At 51.3% G+C, this 24290-nt stretch overlaps 1 protein-coding gene across 2 annotated transcripts in view; it reads left to right on the forward strand.

Moving 5' to 3' along the window:
- ptchd1 (patched domain containing 1) overlaps positions 1 to 24075 on the forward strand; it is a 77478-nt gene extending 53403 nt beyond the window's left edge. For both annotated transcript variants that reach the window (XM_070894141.1, XM_070894142.1), the window contains exon 3: positions 18400 to 24075. In XM_070894141.1, the coding sequence (XP_070750242.1) occupies positions 18400 to 20051 (1652 nt within the window). In that variant the 3' untranslated portion in view covers positions 20052 to 24075. The remainder of the gene's footprint in view (positions 1 to 18399) is intronic.
- Positions 24076 to 24290: the final 215 nt, after the last annotated feature.

The raw sequence follows: 24290 nt of genomic DNA on the forward strand, positions 1-24290 counted from the left end.
GGATTATGTACTCATGTCTCTAGAGTGGGACTTGAACCAGAGGCAAGGGTACGATCCACTGAGCCACGGCTGCCAGTATTGGTTTGACTAACATCTCCGACAGGTCTCTCACCATAAGTGACCGTCTCCCGTACAAATGTTCTGTGACTGCAAGCGTAGGGAACCGCCTGTGTAAGGTTTCTGTGCTCCTGAGCTGTCGGGATACCTGAATGCAGCTCACTGCGCCAAAGAAACATTTAATGCACAATAAAGAGAATTATAAAAGCAACATGTGTAATGTATGTACCTGTGAGAATGCTCACAGGTTTGTCGAGCTGTTGATAGTTCAACCCATCTCTATCTGGGAGTCCACCTTAGACCTGACAAGGAAGCCTGGCCGGCGAGCTGGAGGCCAAAGTCACCGGTTGCCTAGGGCGTTGGACAGGACTGCTCCGAGTGCTGTCCTACAGGGGTCGAGCGCTAGTGGCCGCTATGCTGTGATACCAGTTGGTCACTTTGACCCCTCCCCCTGCATTTGTCGCCGAGATACAGAAGAAGCTGGTCGACTTCTTCTGGAACAACAGGAAGCACTGGGTCTCTGCTGCGGTTCCGAGCCTCCCACATATGGAGGGCGGTCAGTCGTTGGTGTGCGTCAGCACCCAGCATGCGGCTTTCCGTCTTCAGACCCTGCAGAGATACCTCTACGTCGAGCCCCCTCCCAGGTGGCGTGCTCTGGCGACGTATTTCTTCCGCCAGCAGCACAGCCTCACCTACGACACGCAGCTCCTGTTTGTGTGCTCGGGGGGAGTGTCAGGACCGCCGTCCAGGGGCTGCCTGTCTTTTACCAGGAATTCATCAGGGTCTGGAACAAAGTCTCCACCGGCTGGAGTGGCGGCTGTCCAGGAGCCGTTGCTCAGGAATCCTTACCTCCACGACCGAGATTTTAGGTGGCAGTCGGACAAGAGGGCTGTGGCTGCCGGGGTGACCAGGGTCAGGGACCTGCTCGATGGCAGAGGAGCGGGCTGGATGGCGCCAGATATGCTGGCACGGCGCCTAAATTCGTCCGAAGTCCGCCGCGCGGCCGATGCCAGAGTCGCTAAAAACAACTCTGGGCCCTGACTCAGTTAGGTGTGTCGAGGAGGCTCAAGCACGTGGGGAGATGCCATCCGAACTGACCCCCGTCCGGACAGAATTCCTCATCGGCGCCAAACCCCGGAACCTCCCTCGGGAGCCGGCGCCTCACAACTTGAGCCGCTTCGGGGAAATCCCCTCCGTGCCTTTCAGTTCTGCGCGGAGGGGTTTCCTGTACGGGCTGCTCCAGCACTCTCAACTTTGCCATTCTCGTCTGCCGTCCGGACACGCCATGGCGTACCAACTTGCCGTCCGGAGGAGGCGGGGGTCCCCGATGGAGTGCACTCTACGCAGGAGTCCTCCCACTATTTATCGGGGACTTGGCTTGGAGGGTGGTGCTCGGAGCAGTCCCATGCAATAAATTTTTAAGTCGGTTCATGGCCTCCCAGGCCTTCTGCAATTTCTGCGGTCTGAAAGAGTCCGAGTTCCACGTTTTTATTGAATGTACGAGGTTGCAGCCCCTGTTCCACTATTTAAAGGGGTTGCTCCTCAATTTCTGGCTGCACTTCAGTCCCACACTCCTGATCTTTGGGCACCCTGTGCGGAGGGGAGCGGGTGGGTCCGAAGGCCTCCTCGTGGGACTGCTCCTGGGCACGGCCAAGGGTGCCATCAGCCGGTCCAGGCAGCGGGCGGGTCGTTCAGCCCGACTGCCTGCCTCTTCCGTGCTTACATCCGAGCCAGGGTGTCCTTACAGATGGAGCACGCGTTGTCCACTGGTACGCTCGCGGCCTTCCGCGAGAGGTGGGCACCGGAGGGACTGGAGTGCATTATTACCCCCGGCAACCAAATTTTAATTTGATTTTATCTGTTTTAAAGTTTAATTTGTTTTAATTGCAGATTTTAGTGTCCCCCTCCCCTTTTATAGGGGGCACTTGTAAAAAAAAAATGATTTTAGTGCTAAAAAAAAAAAAAAAAAATACAAAAAAAAGGCATTTGAAAAATGTTTGGAGTGTCCCCCAGATTGGGGGGCACTTGATTTAACTGTTAATTTTGTCTCCTTTAAAAAGAGTTGTAGAGCTGTTGATAGTTCAGGCCTTTTGCCTGGAGTACAACCCATCTCTATCTGGGAGTCCATCTTAGACTTGACAAGGAAGCCTGGCTGGCGAGCTGGAGGCCAAAGTCACCGCTTGCCTAGGGCGTTGGACAGGACTGCTCCGAGTGCTGTCCTACAGGGGTCGAGCGCTGGTGGCCGCTATGCTGTGGTACCAGTTGGTCACTTTGACCCCTTCCCCTGCATTTGTCGCCAAGATACAGAAGAAGCTGGTCGACGACTTCTGGAACAACAGGAAGCACTGGGTCTCTGCTGCGGTTCTGAGTCTCCCACATATGGAGGGCGGTCAGTCGTTGGTGTGCGTCAGTACCCAGCATGCGGCTTTCCGTCTTCAGACCCTGCAGAGATACCTCTACGTCGAGCCCCCTCCTAGATGGTGCGCTGGTGACGTATTTCTTCTGCCAGCAGTACAGCCTCAATTATGACACGCAGCTCCTGTTTGTGAGCCGGGGGGGGGGGGGTGGGGGGGGGGCGTCAGGACCGCTATGGGAGGGTTGTCTGTCTTTTACCAGGAACTTATCAGGGTCTGGAGCAGAGTCGCCACCAAGTGCAGCTCTCCCCCGTCTGGAGTGGCGGCTGTCCTGCAGGCGCCGCTGCTCAGGAATCCGTACCTCCACGACCGCGGTGTTAGGTGGCAGGCAGACAAGAAGGCTGTGGTTGGCGAGGGACCTGCTCGATGGCGGAGGAGCGGGCTGGATGGCGCCAGACGTTCGGTGCACGGCCAATGCCATCGAGTCGCTAAAAACAGCACTGGGCCCTGATTCCGTTAGGTGTGTCGAGGAGGCTCAAGCACATGGAGAGATCCCGTCCGAACTGACCCCCGTCTGGACATAATTCCTGAAACCTCCCTCAGGAGCCGGCACCTCACAACTTGAGCCACCTTGGGGAAATCCCCTCCGTGCCTTTCAGTTCTGCGCGTAGGGGTTTCCTGTACGGGCTGCTCCTGCACACCCTCAACCTTGCCATCATCGCCGGCCGTCCGGACACGCCATGCGCAACATCTTGCCGTCCGGAGGAGGCGAGGGTCCCCAATAGAATGCACTCTACGCGGGAGTCCTCCCACTATTTATTGGGGATTGGCCTGGAGGGTGTTGCACAGAGCAGTCCCGTGCAATAAGTTTTTAAACTCAGTTCATGGGCTCCCAGGCCACCTGCACTTTCTGCAGTCTGGAAGAATCCGTGTTCCGTGTTTTTAATTGAATGTGCGAGGTTGCAGCCCCTGTTCCAATATTTGAAGGGGCTGCTCCTCAAATTCTGGCTGCATTTCAGTCCCACACTCCTAATCCTTGGGCACCCTGTGTAGGAGGGAAGCGGGCAGGTCGGAAGGCCTCCTCGTAGGACTGCTCCTGGGCACGGCCAAGGGGGCCATCAGCCGGTCCAGACAGCGGGCGGTCGAGGGGATCGTTCAGCCCGACTGCCTGCCTCTCTTCCGCGTTTGCATCCGAGCCAGGGTGTCCCTGGAGATGGAGCATGCGGTGTCCACCGGTACGCTCGCGGCTTTCTGCGAGAGGTGGGCGCCGGAGAGACTGAGGTGCATCATCACCCCCGGCAACCAAATTTTGATTTGAACCACGTAAAAAGGTTAATTCCTTTAATTTGCCGGTTTTAGTCCCCCCCCACCCCTTTTAGCCGGGGGCACTTGTATAATTTGTGTTTTGGTGCCCTCAAAAAAAACAAAACGGGAAGCACCTGAAAAGTTTTTGGAGTGTGCCCTCCCCCCCACCCCCTTTAAAATTAGGGGGCACTTGATTAAAGTATTGCAACAAAATAGTTATAGCGCTGTTGATAACTTAGACCTTTTGCCTGGAGTACAACCCAGCTATATCTGGGAATCCACCTTAGACCTGACGAGGAAAGCTGGTCGGCGAACTGGCAAGAGCTGGAGGCCAAAGTCACCTAGGGCGCTGGACAGGACTACTCCGAGTGCTGCCCTACAGGGGCCGAACGCAAGTCAATAACCAGCTGGTCACTTTGATCCCTCCCCCTGCGTTTGTCACCAGGCTACAAAAGAAGCTGGTCGACTTCTTCTGGGACAACAGGAAGCACTGGGTCTCAGCTGCAGTTCTGAGTCTCCCAAATATGGAGGGCAGTCAGGTGCTGGTGTGTGTGAACACCCAGGCTGCGACTTTCCGTCTTCAGAGATACCTCTACGTTGAGCATCCTCCTAGATGGTGTGCGCTGGCGACGTATTTCTTCCGCCAGCAGTACAGCCTCAATTATGACACGCAGCTCTTGTTTGTGAGCCTGGGGGGGCGTCAGGACCACCATGCGGGAACTGCCTTTCTTTTACCAGGAACTCATCAGGGTCTGGAATAGAGTCGCCACCAAGCGCAGTTCTCTCCCATCTGGAGTAGCGGCTGACCTTCGAGAGCCGCTGCTCAGGAATCCGTACCTCCACGACCGCGATTTTAGGTGGCAGGCGGACAAGAGAGCGGTGTCTGGCAAGCTGACCAGGGTCAGGGACCTGCTCGATGGCAGAGGAGCGGGCTGGATGGCGCCAGACAAGCTGGCACGGCGCCCATCCTGGGCCAACGAGTCGCTAAAAACAGCCCTGGACCCTGACTCCGTTAGATGTGTCAAGGAGGCTCAAGCTCGTGGGGAGATCCCTTCCGAACTGACCCCCGTCTGGACGGAATTCCTCATTGGCGCCAAGCCCCGAAACAACCTTTGGGAGCTGGTGCCTCACAACTGGAGCCTCCTCCGGGAAATCCCCTCCGTGCCCTTCAGTTCTGCGCGGAGGGGATTCCTGTACGGGCTGCTCTTGCACACACTCCACTTTGCCTTCCTCGTCTGCCATCCGGACACGCATGGCGCCCCATGCTATCCGGAGGAGGCGGGGGCCCCCAATGGAGTGCTCTCTACGTGCGAGTCCTTTATTGGGGACTTGGCCTGGAGGGTGTTGCACGGGGCTGTCCAGTGCAATAGGTTTTTAAGTCGGTTCACGGACTCCCAGTCCGCCTGCATTCTCTGCGGTCTGGAGGAATCAGTGTTCCACGTTTATGTCGAAACTGTGAGGTTGCAGCCCCTCATTGGACTGCTCCTGGGCGTAGTCATTAACCGGTCCAGATCGAGGGCGTCGTTCAGCCCGACTGCCTGCCTCTCTTCCGCGCCAACCAAATTTTAATTTGAACCTTTAATGTTAAATTAAACTTGTCGGTTTTAGTGCCCCTTTAATAAGGGGGCACTTGATTTATAATTTCAACAAAATAGTTGTCGAGCTATTGAGTTGGGAGTGGCTTAGCCAGTCACGTGATGTTCACAAGACTCAATAAAACCCAACCAGTTGGGTTCAGGCGATCCACGATAAGGCAGGTGGTTGTGAGCCTGGTGGATGAACTGGTAATGTGTAGTATGATAAACCTTTGCTAATAAACCAACTAGTTCTTAATAGCAATGTGTTGCTATGAATTCTTAAGCAAAGAACCCATGAAGCAAATACATTACGACATGTGGAGTAAAATAGCAAACACTGGGATGGTCACCATAGTGTTTAGGACAATATTACCCAGGTGTTCTGGAGCCAAGACATTATGGGGTTGATTTTCACTCCCTTTGTCTGGTGTTAGTGTGGGGGGCAGAGGGTAATGGCCTCAAAATGATTAATGCTGGCACCATTTTAAAATGGGCCCACCACCAAGCGTCCAAAGCGCCCACCTGTTTTGGGCGATCGGTCCCTTTTAATATAGAAATCGGGGCGGTGCGATGTAAATAGGATCCTGATTGCCATTTTTGTTTGGAACTCTGATCAGTTCCACGGGCGATGGAAATGAGGCCCAGCCAAAGTATCAAATTCTTTGTGTGCAGAATTAGCACTCCTGGGCTCAGGGTATATCAGATGGTGACGAAAATAATCTGGGCCATTGCTGCCCTTTGACCCCTGTAATGTATTTCCTTCATGGGTTCTTTGCTGTTAAGAACTAGTTTGTTTATTAGCCTCATCATCATCATCATCTCAAAGGCAGTCCCTCAGAATCGAGGAAGACTTGCTTCCACTCTTAAAATGAGTCCTTAGGTGGCTGAACAGTCCAATAAGAGAGCCACAACCCCTGTCACAGGTGGGACAGAAGGGGAGGGTGGGACTGGTTTGCTGCACGCTCTTTCCGCTGCCTGCGCTTGATTCCTGCATGCTCTCGGCGATGAGACTCGAGATGTCAGTGGTGATATTGCACTTTGTCAGGGAGGCTTTGAGGGTGTCCTTGTATCGTTTCTTCTGCCCACCTTTGGCTCGTTTGCCGTGAAGGAGTTCTGAGTAGAGCGCTTTCTTTGGGAGTCTCGTGTCTGGCATGTGAACAATGTGGCCTGTACAGCGGAGCTGATCAAGTGTGATCAGTGCTTCAATGCTGGGGATGTTGGCCTGGTCGAGGACGCTAATGTTGGTGCATCAGTCTTCCCAGGGGATTGATAGGATCTTGCAGAGACATCGTTGGTGGTATTTACCCAGCGACTTGGTGTCTACTGTACATGGTCCATGGCTCTGAACCATACAGGAGGGCAGGTATTACTACAGCCCTGTAGACCATGAGCTTGGTGGCAGTTTTGAGGGCCTGGTCTTCAAACACTCTTCCTCAGGCGGCCGAAGGCTATACTGGCACACTGGAGGCAGTGTTGAATCTCGTCGTCTGCTCGTTGATAAGAGACTCCACGTTGTCCAGGGCCGCGCCGTGGATCTTGACGACTGGGAGGGGGCAGTGCTGTGCGGTGAGGACAGGCTGGTGGAGGACCTTTGTCTTACCGATATTTATTAGCAAAGGTTTAACAATCACACTACAAATTACCAGTTCAACTATTTTAGTTTAAACAAATGCCCCCTGCAAATAAAACATTTTTTTTTTTTTCCAGTGCCCTTTTTTTTGGTGGGAGGGGCGGGGAAGGAGGAGTTTAGGGCACTAAAAAGAGAGAGAAATTGTACAAGTGCCCCCCTGGCTAAAAAGGAGGGGGGTCACTAAAACCGGCAAATTAAACTTCAAACTTAAATGATCAAATTAAAATTTGGTTGCCGGGGGTGATGATGCACTCCAGTCCCTCCGGTGCCCACCTCTCGCGGAAGGCCGCGAGCGTACTGGTGGACACAGTGTGCTCCATCTCCAGGGACACCCTGGCTCAGATGTAACCGCGGAAGAGAGGCAGGCAGTCGGGCTGAACAACCCCCTCGACCGCCCGCTGCCTGGACCGGCTGATGGCCCCCTTGGCCATGCCCAGAAGCAGTCCTACGAGGAGGCCTTCCGATCTGCCCGCACCCCTCCGCACAGGGTGCCCAAAGATCAGGAGTGTGCGACTGAAGTGCAACCAGAATTTGAGCTCCTTTAAATAATGGAACAGGGGCTGCAACCTCATACAATCAATAAAAACATGAAACACGGATTCTTCCAGACTGCAGGCGGCCTGGGAGCCCGTGAACCGAGTTTAAAAACTTAATGTACGGGACTGCTCCGTGCAACACCTTCCAGGCCAAGTCCCCAATAAAGAGGGAGGACTCCCGCGTAGAGTGCACTCCATTGGGGACCTCCGCCTCCTCCAGATGGCAAGATGGTACGCCATGGCGTGTCCGGACGGCAGACGAGGATAGCAAAGGGGAGAGAGTGCAAGAGCAGCCTGTACAGGAATCCCCTCCGTGCAGAACTGAAAGGCAAGGAGGGGATTTCCCTGAGGAGACTCAAGTTGTGAGGCACCTGCTCCCGTGGGAGGTTTCGGGACTTGGCGCCGATGAGGAATCCCGTCCGGACGTGGGTCAGTTCGGATGGGATCTCCCCACGTGCCTGAGCCTTCGACATTCCTAACGGAATCAGGGCCCAGTGCGAGGGGGCTCGATGTAGAGGTATCTCTGCAGGGTCTGAAAACGGAAAGTCGCGAGCTGGGTACTGACGCACACCAACGCCTGACCGCCCTTCCTAAGCGGGAGACTCAAGACCGCGGCAGAGACCCAGTGCTTCCTGTTGTTCCAGAAGTCTTCCACCAGCTTCTTCTGTATCTTGGCGACAAACGCAGGGGGAGGGGTCCAAGTGACCAGCCGGTACCACAGCATAGCGGCCACCAGCTGGTTTATGACCAGCGCTCGACCCCCGTAGGACAGCACTCGGAGCAGTCTTGTCCAGCGCCCGAGGCGAGCAGCGACTTTGGCCTCCAGCTCTTGCCAGTTCGCCGGCCAGGCTTCCTCGTCTGGGCTAAGGTAGAGGAGATCGGTCGTGCTCTTGGCAGAAGACCTGAGCTCCTCCGGCAGGGAGTCCACCCGCCACTGACCCACCAGGAGTCCGGAATATTTCTCCCATTTGATCCTGGCAGAGGATGCGGCCGAGTAAATCTCCTGGCACTCACGCATTCTCTGCAGGTCATCGGGATCCTCGACCATGAGGAGCACGTCATCGGCGTAAGCTGAGAGGACGACCACCACGCCCGGCCCTGGCAGAGCCAGCCTCGTCAACTTCTTCTGCAAGAGGCGCAGGAAAAGCTCCAAAAATAAGGCATATAACTGGCCGGACATGGGGCATCCCTGGCGCACACCTCTCCCAAAGTGGCGTCAAAGACCTGTTAACCTAAATCAGACACTCTGCGGCAGCGTACAAAAGTCAGATCCGGGCGACGAAATGCGTCCCGCACCCGAAAGCGCGCTGAGTTCTGAACAGGTACTTGTGATCCACCCTGTCGAACGCCCTCTCCTTGTCTAGGGAAAGGAAGGCGACAGACAGACTAGCTGCCTGGGAATGGTTGACTAGGTCCCGGACCAGATAGATGTTATCGTGGATTACACGGCCCGGGACCGTGTAGGACTGGTCGGGGTGGATCATGTGGTCCAGCACGGCGCCAAGGCGAGCAGACATCACCCTGGCAAAAATTTTGTAATCCGTAGAGGAGGGAGACCTGGCACCAGTTCTTAAGTAGGCGGAGATCACCCTTTTTAGGCAGCAGGACAATGATTGCTCTGCGCCAAGAGAGGGGCATCTCCCTAGTCGTCACTTTCCCCCAGGACCCGCGCGTAGTCGCCCCCCCCACCCCCCCAAAACGCCCTGTGGAACTCCACGGTCAGCCCGTCTAGCCCTGGGGGACTAGAGTGTTGGTTGAGGATACCGGCCAGGCTTAGCGGACCGTCCAGATTTTCAGCGCCCTTCGGGTCGACCTTCAGCAGGTCCTCCCACAAAACTCTATGCACTTCCTCGCTGGATGGATCCGGAGAGAACAAAGCCCCGTAGTAGTCTCGGCCCGGTTACTGATGCCCTCCGGATCCGAGACAAGAGAGCCATCGTCAGCCAGCAGCGTCGAGCTGCTTACGGACCCCCCATCTTTTTTCCAGCGAGTAGAAGGGGGAGCCGCGGTCCAGGTCCTGAAGGAACCGGATCTGCGACCTCACGAACACGCTTCGGGACCCGACAAGCTGAAGTTCCTTCAGCGCGGCCTTCTTCACTTCCTACACCGTCCGCAGGGCCAGATACTCGACAACTTGACCGAGACGGGATTCCAGGTCGAGCACCTCCTTTTCCAGGCGCCCTATCCTGGCCTCCCGCCCCTTGGTCGACCCCTTCGCATACTCTTGACAGGAGAGACGGATGTGAGCCTTGACCTGATGAGCAGCGCCGGCTCGGACCATTTGTCCAGGGCCAGATGGGCTCTATTGCATCAACCCTGGCATTGCGCCAAAAAGTCCTGGAGTTCCTTGGCAGGAATGAGAGGGGACTCAGCAGCGGGCATGAGGAAATCCACCACCTCACTGGTGATGGACTCCAGATCTTCTCCCGCGCCCTCCACAGAGTCCCTGTCCCCCTCTGGGAGGTCGCCACTAGCAGCCGGTCAGTCGACTGCACGGGTACGGCAAACTGCCCAGCCGAACCATCTGGCGCTACCTCTATCTTGATTCCAACCCCAGGATCATCGGCAGAGGAGTCCTCCCTGAGCTCCCTCTGGGATGCCGGGTCGGGAAGCGGCAGTGGACAGGGGTCCCCCTCCGCTCCAGGCATCGGGGTGCATGGAGAGACCATGCCGAAAAACAGCTCCAGGTCCTCCGGCTCCAACGTCAGGGACGACAATTGGGGTTCCACACCCTCCCCGCTATCACCCCCAGGCCCAGCGGGTGGATGTTCATGAAGTGCATTAAAATTTTCTTCCCCTGAGATCTGCTTGACCTGGTGGAAGTCAATAATTGGCTGGGCGGGCTTGGACTTGGCCTCAGTGGCCCCGCCCCCTCAGTCCCCGGAATGTTCGACCCAGCGGCGACATTTTCTTTTCACGGCCTCGCATCCCCCGCAAGTGGCTTGCGCTGGGCACCAACTCCTCCACGGAGGGACCTTGGTCATCCACCACGTCGGAGGACCAGTGGCCGGAGGAGGAGCGAGGAGCGAGCAGCAGCCTATAAAGGCCCAGCAGGAGTCTGCGGATTGGCGGCAGTCGGTGGAGCAGCGGCTGGAGGAGGAGCGAGCTGCGAGCTGCAGCTGGTGCAGGGTCAAAAGAAAGAAAGTAAAAAGTAATCGAAGGGTGACATCATAGCCAAGAGGGTAAGTGATTGGCTGGTTGAGTGGTGAGTAGTTTTCTTTTTCCTTCATCTTTCTTTTTCTTAGCAGTAAGAAACCTTCGGCATTGTTGCCAAATGAAGTAATCTAAGGGTTAAGTCATGGCAGGAGAGCCCAGACCTGTGTCATGCTCCTCCTGTGCTATGTGGGAAGTCAGTTGATGCTTGTGTCCCTGACGACTACATGTGCAGGAAGTGTATCCAGCTGCAGCTCCCAACAGACTGCATTGCGGCACTGGAGCTGCGCATGGATTCACTCGGGAGTAGATTTACTTTTGAGCATCTGCAATGCTGAGGATGTCGTGAATAGCACGTTTAGTGAGTTGGTCACACCGCAGGTAAAGGTTACACAGGCAGATAGGGAATGGGTGACCATCAGGAAGAGCAGTGGAAGGAAGGTAGTGCAGGGGTCCCCTGCGGGCATCTCCCTCCAAAACAGATACACCACCTTAGGTACTGTTGGGGGAGATGACTCATCAGGGGAAGGCAGCAGCAGTCAAGTCCATGGCAACAGGGGTCAGCTGCACAGGAAGGCAGGAAAAAAAGAGTGGGAGAGCTACACTGATAGGGAATTCTATTGTAAGGGGAATGGATAGGCGTTTCTGCGGCTGCAAGCAAGACTCCAGGATGGTATGTTGCCTCCCTGGTGCACGGGTCAAGGGTGTCTCTGAACGGCTGCAGCGCATTCTGGAGGGGGAGGGTGAACAGCCAGTTGTCGTGGTACATATAGGTTCCAATGCTATTGGTAAAAAACAGGATGAGGTCCTAGAAGCTGCGTTTAGGGAGCTAGGAGTTAAATTAAAAAGTAGGACCTCAAAAGGTAGTAATCTCAGGATTGCTAACCAGTGCCACGTGCTAATCAGAGTAGGAATGGCAGGATAGCCAAGATGAATATGTGGTTTGAGGAGTGGTGCTGGAGGGAAGGTTTTAAATTTCTGGGACATTGGAACCGGTTCTGGGGGAAGTGGGACCAGTACAAACTGGATGGTCTGCACCTGGGCAGGACCGGAACCACTCCCAAGGGGGAGTGTTTGCTAATGTTGTTGGGGAGGGGTTAAAGTAATATGGCAGGGGAATGGGAACCTATGCAGGGAAGTAAAATGGGGGCAGAAGCAAAAGATAGAAAGAAGAAAAGTAAAAGTGGAGGGCAGAGAAACCCAAGGCAAAAATCAAAGAGTGCCACATTACAGCAAAATTCTAAAGGGACAAAGTGTGTTAAAAACACAAGCCTGAAGGCTCTGTGCCTCAATGCGAGGAGTATTCGTAATAAGGTGGACGAATTAATTGTACAGGCAGCTATTAACGAATATGATATAATTGGGATTACGGAGACATGGCTCCAGGGTGACCAAGGCTGGGAACTCAACATCCAGGGGTATTCAACATTCAGGAAGGAAAAGGAGGTGGGGTAGTGTTGCTGGTTAAAGAGAAAATTAACACAATAGTAAGGAAGGACATTAGCTTGGATGATGTGGAATACCAAAGGGCAGAAAACGCTAGTGGGAGTTGTGTACAGACCACCAAGCAGTAGTAGTGAGGTTGGGGATAGCATCAAACAAGAAATTAGGGATGCGTGCAGTAAAGGTACAGCAGTTATCATGGGCAACTTTAATCTACATATAGATTGGGCTAACCAAACTGGTAGCAATACAGTGAAGGAGGATTTCCTGGAGTGTATTAAGGATGGTTTTCTAGACCAATATGTCAAGGAACCAACTAAAGGGCCGGCCATCCTAGACTGGGTGATGTGTAATGAGAAAGAACTAATTAGCAATCTTGTTGTGTGAGGCCGCTTGGGGAAGAATGACCATAATATGGTAGAATTCTTTATTAAGATGGAGTGTAACAGTTAATTCAGAGGCTAGGGTCCTGAATATAAGGAAAGGTAACTTCGATGGTATGAGACATGAATCGGCTAGAATAGACTGGCGAATAATATTTAAAGGGTTGACGGTGGATAGGCAATGGCAAACATTTAAAGATCACATGGATGAACTTCAACAATTGCACATCCATGGCTGGAGTAAAAATAAAACTGGGAAGGTGGCTCAACTGTGGCTAACAAAGGAAATTAGGGATAGTGCTAAATCCAAGGAAGAGGCATATAAATTGGCCAGAAAAAGCAGCAAACTTGAGGACTGGGAGAAATTTAGAATTCAGCAAGGAGGACAAAGGGTTTAATTATGAGAGGGAAAATAGAGTATGAGAGGAAGCTTGCTGGGAACATAAAAACTGACTGCAAAAGCTTCTATAGATTATTCAAGAGAAAAAGATTAGTGAAGACAAATGTAGGTCCCTTGCAGTCAGAATCAGGTGAATTTATAATGGGGAACAAAGAAGTGGCAGACCAATTGAACAAATACTTTGGTTCTGTCTTCACGAAGGAAGCCACATATAACCTTCTGGAAATACTAGGGGACCGAGGGTCTAGCGAGAAGGAGGAACTGAAGGAAATCCTTTAGTCAGAAAATTGTGTTAGGGAAATTGATGGAATTGAAGGCCGATAAATCCCCGTAGCCTGATAGTCTGCATCCCAGAGTACTTAAGGAAGTGGTCCTAGAAATAGTGGATGCATTGGTGATCATTTTCCAACAGTCTATCGACTCTGGATCAGTTCCTATGGACTGGAGGGTAGCTAATATAACACCACTTTTTTTAAAAAGAGGGAGTGAGAAAACGGGTAATTATAGACCGGTTAGCCTGACATCAGTAGTGGGGAAAATGTTGGAATCAGTTATTAAAGATGAAATAGCAGCGTATTTGGAAAGCAGTGACAGGATCGGTCCAAGTCAGCATGGATTTATGAAAGGGAAATCATGCTTGACAAATCTTCTGGAATTTTTTGAGGATGTAACTAGTAGAGTGGACAAGGGAGAACCAGTGGATGTGGTGTATTTGGACTTTGAAAAGGCTTTTGACAAGGTCCCACACAAGAGATTAGTGTGCAAAAATTAAAGCACATGGTACTGGGGGTAACATATTGACGTGGATAGAGAACTGGTTGGCAGACAGGAAGCAGAGAATAGGGATAAACAGGTCCTTCTCAGCTTGGCAGGCAATGACCAGTGGGGTGCCACAGGGCTCAGTGCTGGGACCCCAGCTATTTACAATGTACATCAATGATTTAGATGAAGGAATTGAGTGTAATATCTCCAGTTTGCAGATGACACTAAGCTGGATGACAGTGTGAGCTGTGAGGAGGATGCTAAGAGGCTGCAGGGTGACTTGGACAGGTTAGGTAAGAGGACAAAGGCATGGCAGATGCAGTATAATGTGGATAAATGTGAGGTTATCCACTTTGGTGGCAAAAATATGAAGGCAGAATATTATCTAAATGGCAGATTAGGAAAAGGGGAGGTGCAACAAGACCTGGTACATCAGTCATTGAAAGTTGGCATGCAGGTACAGCAGGCGGTGAAGAAAGCAAATGGCATGTTGGTCTTCATAGCTAGTGGATTTGAGTATAGGAGCAGGTAGGTCTTACTGCAGTTGTACAGGGCCTTGGTGAGGCCTCACCTGGAATATTGTGTTCAGTTTTGGTCTCCTAATCTGAGGAAGGAAATTCTTGCTATTGAGGGAACGCAGCGAACATTCACCAGACTGATTCCCGGGATGGCAGGACTGACATATGAGGAGTGTATGGATTGACTGGGCCTTTATTCACTGGAGTTTAGAAGAATGAGAGGGGATCTCAAACATCAAATTCTAACGGGACTGGACAGGTTAGATGCAGGAAGAATGTTCCCGATGTTGGGGAAGTCCAGAACCAGGGGTCACAGTTCAAGGATAAGTGGTAAGCCATTTAGGACCGAGATGAGGAGAAACTTCTTCACTCAGAGTTGTTAACCTGTGGACTTCCCTACCGCAGAAAGTTGTTGATGCCAGTTCGTTAGATATATTCGAGAAGGAGTTAGATATGACCCTGACGGCTAAAAGGATCGAGGGTACGGAGAGAAATCAGGAAAGGGGTACTGAGGTGAATGATCAGCCATGATCTTATTGAATGGTGGTGCAGGCTCCAAGGGCCGAATGGCCTACTCCCGCACCTATTTTCTATGTTTTTTTGTTTCCTTGGAGTGGTGCCTCCTTTTTTTACTGGAGGAACGTGGAGGCAGGGAGCTCTCCATGTCTGCTGGGGCTCGCGCCTCCGCTCCCTCCTTCCAATTATTTTGCCCGAGCCCAACCACGGATGGCAAACTCCCCGCAGAGGCAGGTGCCGTCAGGGGCTCGGGTCCATGCTCAGAATGCACTGCGCTCACCGGCGATAGTGTGTTGGGGGGGGGGGGGGGTGGGAGAAAGAGGGGAGAGAAAGAGCACATTGATTGGGCTGTGTGGCCCACTGAGGGGACTGTCCAGAGGGTGTTTTTGTGTTCTTCCATGCCTTCCTTCCACGCGGACGCTCCCCCCCCCTGCCGGAGGCCGTGAAGACAAAGGCCCCCAACGATGCCCGCGCACCTACGGCTCCCAGCACGGTACTAGGGGGAGGAATGGCGGCAGCACCAGCCTTGGCCACTTTGGCTGTTTTAACGGCCTTGGAGGCGGGGCAGTTCTTTCGGACATGCTCCACCTCCTTACAGGCGTGGCACCGCACACCGTTTAGAAGATGCAGTAGGCAGTCCTCTCGTGGACCACACTGAATGTACCCTCCGTTACCTCTTCCCGGGCCAGCTGAATGAAAAGCTGGCGTCGGAAGGAGGACACATGACAGAGGCTGGTCTCCCTGAAGCCGAGCGGTATCGGCATTATCCCCGACTTCACCTCCGCCAGTTGACATAGGTGGGGGGGAGGAGGAGCTCACCGGGAACAAAGGGCGGGACGTTTGAGATGACGACCCTCTGCACGGTGGCCTCAAGAGGATCCACCGGCAGGAAGGTGCTGCCCACTGTGAGCCCCTTCCTGAGGGCCAGGGACACCACCCGCTCCGACCCCAGGAAGAACACAAACTTCCCGTACCTTTTGGAGGCGTTGACAATGGCCAAAGGGCTGACTACCCCAGCCATTGCCCTCACACACTCCTCGATGGTCATTTTGGGGTGAGTGTAGCTCTTGACCCAGTTCGTTTTAGTAAGGAGTCTGAAAGATGGCGGGGCAGCAGGAGCCACTGTGGCCTTTGCTGCCATGCACGCATTCGTTTCTGCAGGCGCCATCACTGGCAAAGATGGACTCATCATATCAGGATCCCTTTAAGGGCTACATTCACCCCAAAGTCACAGGCCTGAAAAGTCTTGATTGGCCTCATTGATGAGCAGAAGGAGCTCTTAATGAGGCACACCTATCCTCAACTTTTGACAATTGGGGAGGGGCCCTTTTCCCCCTTCTCAGTAGTTGCTTTTTAAAAAAATATATTCTAAAAGAGGCTCTCAGAGAGAGAGGAGAGAACTGGGGGGGTAGAAAGAGGGAGGCTGTAGTATCAGGCACTTCTCACAGCGTTGGGTGGGTGCTTGCAGGAGGTGCACTTCCTGAATCACAAACAAAGTCTTTATATTCTTCTGGCGAGTGGAGAAGATGTCTTCACCCGGGATGGCTGGAACCACCCAGGTATAGTCCTCCAAATTATGTTAAGTAGTTAATTGGTAAAGATACTGCACTCAGGTAGTTCCAGCCAACCCGGGCCAGGCTATGGGGGAGGGGTGCTTCCAGTGGTGTGTGGGGCCTAGTTGTTTGCAAGAACCCCACACACTTGCCTGTACCCCCCCCAATGTTCTTATTAATCTTCTTTCCAATCCCCCCCCAATTAAGCAAAGTCTTTTTTGGGGAGTGCACCAAAATACACCCACCTGTTGATGTTGACAATGGCTCTCCCTCCTTCCACACAGCCAGTGAGTAGTCGAATGGCAGCTGTTCCTTCCCCTCTCTCAAACTCTGCAGCAGTATTGGCAGCTCTCACTCCTCTCCAGGCAGCAGGCCTCCCCCTCCTTCCATACGCTCACAGTCTCCCTGTAGTTCTATCAGTAGTAGCAAAGGTTTAACAATTACACTGCACATTCCCAGTTCATCCATCAGGTTCACAAACACCTGCCTTGTCATGGATCCTCTAAACCCAACTAACTGGAGTTTTATTGAGTCTTATGAGCATCACGTGACTGGCTAAGCCACTCACAACTCAACAGCTCTACATCTATTTTGTTGCAATTAGAAAATCAAGTGCCCACTGATTAAAGCGGGGACGAAGACATACCAAACACTTTCAAACAAGTGCCCCCTTGGTTTATTCTGTTTTTTTTTAGGGCACTAAAAACACAAATTATGCAAGTGCCCCCTGGCTAAAAGGCGGAGGGGGGGGGCACTAAAACCGGAACAATAAACAAATTAAACTTTAGACATTTAAAATCAAATTCAAATTTGGTTGCCGGGGTTAATGATGCACTCCAGTCCCTCCAGTGCCCACCTCTTGGGGAAGGCCGCGAGCGTACCGGTGGACACCGCGTGCTCCATCTCCAGGGACACCCTGGCTTGGATATAACTGCGGAAGAGAGGCAGGCAGGCAGTCGGGCTGAACGATCCCCTCGACCGCCTGCTGCCTGGACCGGTTGATGGCCATCTTGGCCATGCCCTGGAGCAGTCCTACGAGGAGGCCTTCTGACCTGCCCGCTCCACTCCGCACCTAGTGCCCAAAGATCAGGAGCGTGGGACTGAAGTGCAACCAGAATTTGAGGAGCAGCCCCTTCAGATATTGGAAGAGGAGTTGCAACCTCACACATTCGACATAAACATGGAACACAGACTCCTCCAGACCGCAGGCGGTCTGGGAGCCTGTGAAACGATTTAAAAACCTATTGCACGGGACTGCTCCATGCAACACCCTCCAGGCCAAGTCCCCAATAAATAAAGGGAGGACTTCAACAGCTCTACAACTATTTTTGTTATATCTGTAAAACAAATGTAAATCAAATTCCCCTTATTTAAGGGGTACTAAAACCGACAATTTAAACAAATTAAACTTTAAAAGGTCAAATAAAAATTTGGTTGCTGGGGGTGATGGTACACTCCAGTTCCTCCTGCGCCCTCCTCTCGTGGAAAGCCGCGAGCGTACTGGTGGACACCGCGTGCTCCATCTCCAGGGACACCCTGGCTCGGATGTAACCGTGGAAGAGATGCAGGCAACAGCTCTACAACCTTCAGCTGTTTGGCTTCCAAATTTAAGAGATGCTGGGACCTCAAAATCGTGGGGAGGGGGGGGGTCTCTTCACCCTGGAACAGGCGGCCAAAGGTCAAAGTCGGCCCCGATTTGTTTGGTGGGCACGTGGCAGAATTAAGGAGCAAGGGCCTCGCCCCGCACAGGGAACCGCTGTGTTAGGTTTGAGAGGTATAAGGAAGCAGGTCCCCAAGTGAAGGTTGTAGGAAAGGACCTGGTGGTTAGGGTTTAGAATCATAGAAATTTACAGCACGGAAGGAGGCCATTTCGGCCCATTGTGTTCGCGCCGGCCAACAAAGAGCTATCCAGCCTAATCCCACTTTCCAGCTCTTGGTCCGTAGCCCTGTAGATTTTGGCATCTCAAGTGCACATCCAAGTACTTTTTAAATGTGATGAGGGTTTCTGCCTCTACCACCCTTTCAGGCAGTGAGTTCCAGACCCCCACCACCCTCTGGGTGAAGGCATTTCCCCATAAATCCCCTCTAAACTGAATGGTATGCAAGGGCCAGCCCCAGATCTCGCCCTGCAGCCAGCAGCCCTTCTGGGCTGGTGCTAGCTTTTGATGCTCTGATTTTAACCAAAGCCTTTTGTGTTTCCCTTTTCCCTCAGGGCACGGACTGTACGGCATGTTTGAAATGCTCTCGTCGTGGAGGGAGACCACGGAAGGTCAGCATGTGAAGGAGAGGATTGCCAGCGTGTATGCTGACACTATGCTGCCCATTACACTCACCACTGCTATGTACATGGTGACGTTTGGCATTGGCGCCAGCCCCTTCACCAACATAGAAGCAGTGAAGGAGTTCTGTGTTAACACGTGCATATCAGTGCTTTTTAACTACCTCTACCTGATGGCGTTCTATGGCTCCAATCTGGTCTTCACTGGTTACTTGGAAAATAATTACCAGCACAGTATCTTTTGCAGGAAGGTGCCAAAACCAGCTGATCTCCAAGGCAAACCCGCCTGGTACAGGTTTATCATGATGTCCAAATTGAGTGCGGAGGCAGCGGGTCCGAGCGACACAGGCACCTATGAGAATCACTTCCTGCTTTGGTTTCTCAAGCAGTATTATTGCGACTGGATTACAAACACTTACGTCAAGCCCTTTGTGGTTCTGTTTTATCTCGTTTATATCTCCTTTGCCTTAATGGGCTACTTGCAGGTCAGCGAAGGGCTGGACCTCAGCAACGTGGTGGCCACCGAGTCTCGCACCGTCTCGTATAGCACCGTCCAACAGAGGTACTTCACCAGCTACAGCCCCGTCATTGGCTTTTATATTTATGAACCCATAGAGTACTGGAATGCCAGTGTTCAGGAGGATTTGTTGGAAATCACCGAGGGCTTTGTCAGAATATCTTGGTTCGAAACATACTTAAATTACCTGAAAAAATTGAATGTTACCGCTGCAGTGTCCAGAACCTACTTCCTAAAAACCCTGCGGAACTCCTTCCTAAAGACTCCACAATACACCCAGTTCTTGGATGATATCATACTGGTGAGGAAGCCCAACGGTGAGCTGGAGGTGGTCGCCTCCCGCATGTACCTGGTGGCCAAGACAGCCGAGAACACCAGGGAAGAGATTTACGACCTGCTGGAGACCCTGCGAAAACTCTCCCTGACCTACAAGGTGAAGTTTATGATTTTCAACCCTTCCTTTATCTACATGGATCGGTATGCTTCGTCGGTGGGAGCGCCCTTGCAGAACTCGTGCATCAGCGCGCTGTTTGTCCTCTTCTTCTCCGCCTTCCTGGTGGCGGACTCGTTGGTGAATGTCTGGCTGATCCTGACCGTGGCCTCGGTGGAGTTTGGAGTCATCGGTTTCATGACGCTGTGGGAAGTGGAACTGGACTGCATCTCTGTTCTCTGCTTGATTTACGGGATAAACTACACCATCGACAACTGTGCACCATTCTTATCTACATTTGTCTTGGGCAAAGACCTAACGAGGACGAAGTGGGTTAAGAATGCTCTGGAGCTGCATGGAGTGGCCATTTTTCAGAGCAACTTTTGCTACATGGTCGGTCTGATCCCACTTACTTCCGTGCCTTCGAATCTGATCTGCACACTATTCAGGTGTCTGTTTCTAATCGCGCTTTTCACCTTTCTCCACTGCTTTGCCATTCTACCTGTGATACTGACCTTCGTGCCGCCCTCCAAGAAGCGGCCGGAGAGGAAATGCCCCGACGGCCACGAGGAGATCGAGTGCATGGAGATGGTGGACCTGGACGGAACGCCGGTGGTAGACCATATCACCTCGGTCTGAAGGGCCATGTACAGCCAGGCAATGTGAGGAGAGAGAGGGTGAACATGTGCAAGTTGCAAGTGTAGGTGGAAACGGGGCGACTGAATACAGCTTTGTGGGGCGGGGGAGATGGGGGGGAAGGGAGAGTGGGAAATGACAGTGAGAAAACAATAACTTCACACCTACTGGTATTTTTACATAAAGTCTACAGCACAGAAACAGGCCATTGGCGCCCAGGGGCTCCATGCCGGTTTTATATTCCACACGAGCCTCTCCCACACTCCTTCATCTCACCCTCTCAACATAACCTATTCCTTTCTCCCTCATGTGTTTATCTAGCTTCCCCTTAAATATATCTATAATACTCACCTCAACCACTCCATGTGGCAGTGAGTTCCACGTTCTCACCACTCTCTGGGAAAAGAAGTTTCTCCTGAATTCCCTATTGGATTTATTAATGACTATCTTATATTTATGGGCCCTAGTTTTTGGTCTCCCCACAAGTGGAAACATCTTCTCTACATCTACGCTATCAAACCCTTTCATAATTTAGCCCATACTGAGCCACCCAGGGTAATGAAGCTTGCAGTCGGGTGCTGCTCAGCATCCAAGGACACTCTGGGGATGGATCGGGGGCAACTGCAAGCATTAGATGATTCATCTGCTCATTTACACGTTGCTGAATGCGCGGCAACTTCTTTCCAAATGCGAGCTGGATGATCTAGTGGCGGTACTTTAGGTAGGCATGTTTGAAGGCTGCCTTTGAACATGGGAACCACAAGATGCTGGGGAAGAATCACATGTCTGGAGTATTTCTTTAATTCTAAGATTAAAAGCATCGATTGGCCTTTGCTAGATTTCAGGTTCACCTGATACAGCTGGTCTCCACAGCAAGATGCACTGTGCCATTCTCGAGGGCCTTCTACTCATTGCTTTTCTCTCTGAGAATTTGTATTGAAAGATCCAATAGATTATTCTAGAAACCCTAGTCCCACTGGTACCCAATACCGTTACAGATCATTGACCGATTATAATCCAGAGCAAACACAATCATGGCCTAGCTCTGATTTATTTTGCAGAAGTACAGATAAAATTAAATTTCCAGCCCGAACCTTGAATAGGAGAATTATAGAACCACACAGGAGGCCATTCAGCCCATCGTGTCTGTGCCGGCTCTTTGAAAGAGCGATCCAATTAGTCCCACTTCCCTGCTCTTTTCCTATAGCCCTGCAAATTTTTCCTTTTCAAGTATTTATCCAATTCCTTTTTGAAAGTTATTATTGAATCTGCTTCCACCACCCTTTCAGCTAGTGCATTCCAGATCACAACAACTCACTGCGTAAAACAATTTCTCCTCATCTCCCCTCTGGTTCTTTTGCCAATTATCTTAAATCTGTGTCCTCTGGTTACCTACCCTCCTGACAGTGGAATCAGTTTCTCCTTATTTACCCTATCAAATGTAAGGTAATGTATACAATGTCCAGAACACACCCAGTGTTCGACACATTCCAATACAGGCCTTGTCAGTTGATCTTTTGCTGAGGAACCAGCCCTCTGAGTCCAGTCGGAGACACCCAGTGATCTAGTGTCAGGCCACGGATGCCCCTGAACACTGCCCCAGGTCCCTCTCCTGTTCATTCAGCTGACAGACAGTGGATGGATGAATAGGACACTTTGCTGTATTGCTAAGCACTCAGGGTTACAAACAAAGCGATTGGATGCAGTCTCAGTCTGATGATTTTCCAGCAGCATACAAGATGATTCCGACGTGAAATGTCATCACAGGAGGCAGGCAGTTAAACCGCATACATCTTACCAATCAAATTAGGTCATTCACTAAACGTAACATACCTCATTATCCTGCACATGACTACAAGCACATATTGAGGAGCTGGGGATACTGTTGGATTTGAGTCAGTTAACAGATTAAGGAGAAAAAACAAGAGAATGCTCAGTCCCGATATACAGATCCTAGATTTGGCACAACTCTCATTGAGATACTTGTTTTTGTTAAAGCGATTGGCGAGGAATCCTTCGGTTAGTCGTTGCAAATTATATTTAGTTTGCACAGATCATGACCAAAGCACGGCCTGTAATTATGGATAAATGTTGCACACTTGCCTCCTAAACAATCCGCTGAAACTTTTTTACTAGAGAGTAAAGGTGAATGATGTACGACAAAATGCTGGTTGAGGTTTACTGGGTGACTGTCGCACGTTGGAGAATTGTCCATATAAACAGGTAGGTCAATTTCTGCACACAAATAGTGTTCACACAGTACATCTGTAAATGTGTAACTAGATTCTGAAGGGGCTACCACATTGGCTATGCGCTGAGCATATTGTGATGACCTGCAACAATCTGTGAACCCCTTTCCTTAAGTCAGTTCAGAAATTCAGACACTTGTTGGAATGATTTATGATACAAACACATTCATTGCTGGTCTTAACTAACACAAGGTGATTCCCTCAGGGTGAACTACTGGAAACTTTGTGGTGTCATGTCAAGGTTCAAATGTAATCAGGACTTTTAATGCATACTAATAACATTTATCGCTTCCTCTCAAACTACCACATCATACAGGTATTTAGGGGATTTATTTGTATTTTGGTGATATCTTCAATTTTGGGCGAGATCGGTTACTTAAGGAGCTGTGATTCATGAGTACAACATCTTTGGGTGAGTAGCTATCCCATAACTGACCCTTCAGACCTCGCAGCGCCCATGCTTCAACCTTTAAACTGGAAACATTAGGGGTTATTTTGTCAGTCAGGACGCAGATAGGACTATAACATGAGGTCGATTCTATGACCCATGCTACCATTTATTGAGGCTTTACTTTGCAGTATTACATAGAAACATAGAAAATTGGTGCAGGAACAGGCCATTCGGCCCTTCAAGCCTGCACCACTATTCAATATGATCATGGCTGATCATGCAACTTCAGTACCCCACTCCTGCCTTCTCTCCATATCCCCTGATCCCTTTAGCCGTAAGGTCCACATCTAACTCCCTTGTGAATATATCCAACGAACTGCACTCAACAACTTTCTGTGGTAGAGAATTCCACAGGTTCACAATTCTCTGGGTGAAAAAGTTTCTCCTCATCTCAGTCCTAGATGGCTTACCCCTTATCCTTAGACTGTGACACTTATAATCTGCCGGCAGAAATGTCACTAGCCTTTTTATAGGACAACTTGTAATTTCCACTTTTACTTGTGTGTTACATCCTTTATCGCGGATGAGGGGACACCTTCATCCAACCTCCAGCCCAGGTCTGGCTGTGACTGTTTGCACTTTCAAACTGAAAGGACAACCCAGATCATACCTGGCATTTCACCAGTAATAAAAACCGCCAAAGAGATGGCAACAAAGTGAAACTAAACCAGTAAAATGTGTCAAACACAAGGTAAGCCAGTCAGCATCTGTGGAGAGGTCATGGGATTTCATGTGGATCCTTGGGTGAAAGTAAGGTGGTGAATGAATATCTTTTCCAACCAATAAACAGACATCATACAGGACTACAGATCAGGGGACTGCATCAGGATGGTTCAAGCTCCTCTTCCCCACTTTTCCGCATGAGTGGTACTCAAGCACAGTCACTGGAAAATCTGATCCGAGGTCTTTGCGTACGGAATATTGACTGCCTTCAATCAATGTGCCAATTACCTGCTTTTAAAAAGAATCCTGGAGGGGAACCATGTTGGGAATGGAAAGATAAAGATAGGCAGCTCCGTGAACTATTTTACAAAACACGGTGAGCTTATTGCTGTTTGGGACCAAGGATGAACAATCTGGAATGCAGCTGGTCAGAGTTTAACAGCAGTGTGAGATGTGAGTTCTCCCTCCTGTGGGCTCTTTTTGGAAGTTACCTATGGATTGGTTACACCCCCAGGAGAGAAATTGGGTGGGTTAGATCCATGAAAAATCAAATGGTACGTGGTATGTGTGGAGTGGGCTCTGATGGGTGAATGGTGTGAGGGGAGTGGGTTCTGATTGGTGAATGATGTGTGGGGGAGTGGGCTCTGATTGGTGAATGGTGTGAGAGGAGTAGGCAGATTGGTGAATGATGTGGGGAATGGGCTTTGGTGTGTGGTGTGAGGGAAGTGGGCTCTGATTGGTAAATGGGGTGTGGGGCGTGGGCTGTGATTAGGGAATGGTATGGGGGGAGGAATGTGGGCTTTGATTGGTGAATGGTGTGGGGAGAGTGGGCTTTGATTGGGGAGTGGGCTCTGATTGGTGGATGGTGTGGGGGGGGAG

The sequence above is a fragment of the Pristiophorus japonicus genome, chromosome 11 (genome assembly GCF_044704955.1).
Source record: "Pristiophorus japonicus isolate sPriJap1 chromosome 11, sPriJap1.hap1, whole genome shotgun sequence".
Lineage (NCBI taxonomy): Eukaryota > Metazoa > Chordata > Chondrichthyes > Pristiophoridae > Pristiophorus > Pristiophorus japonicus.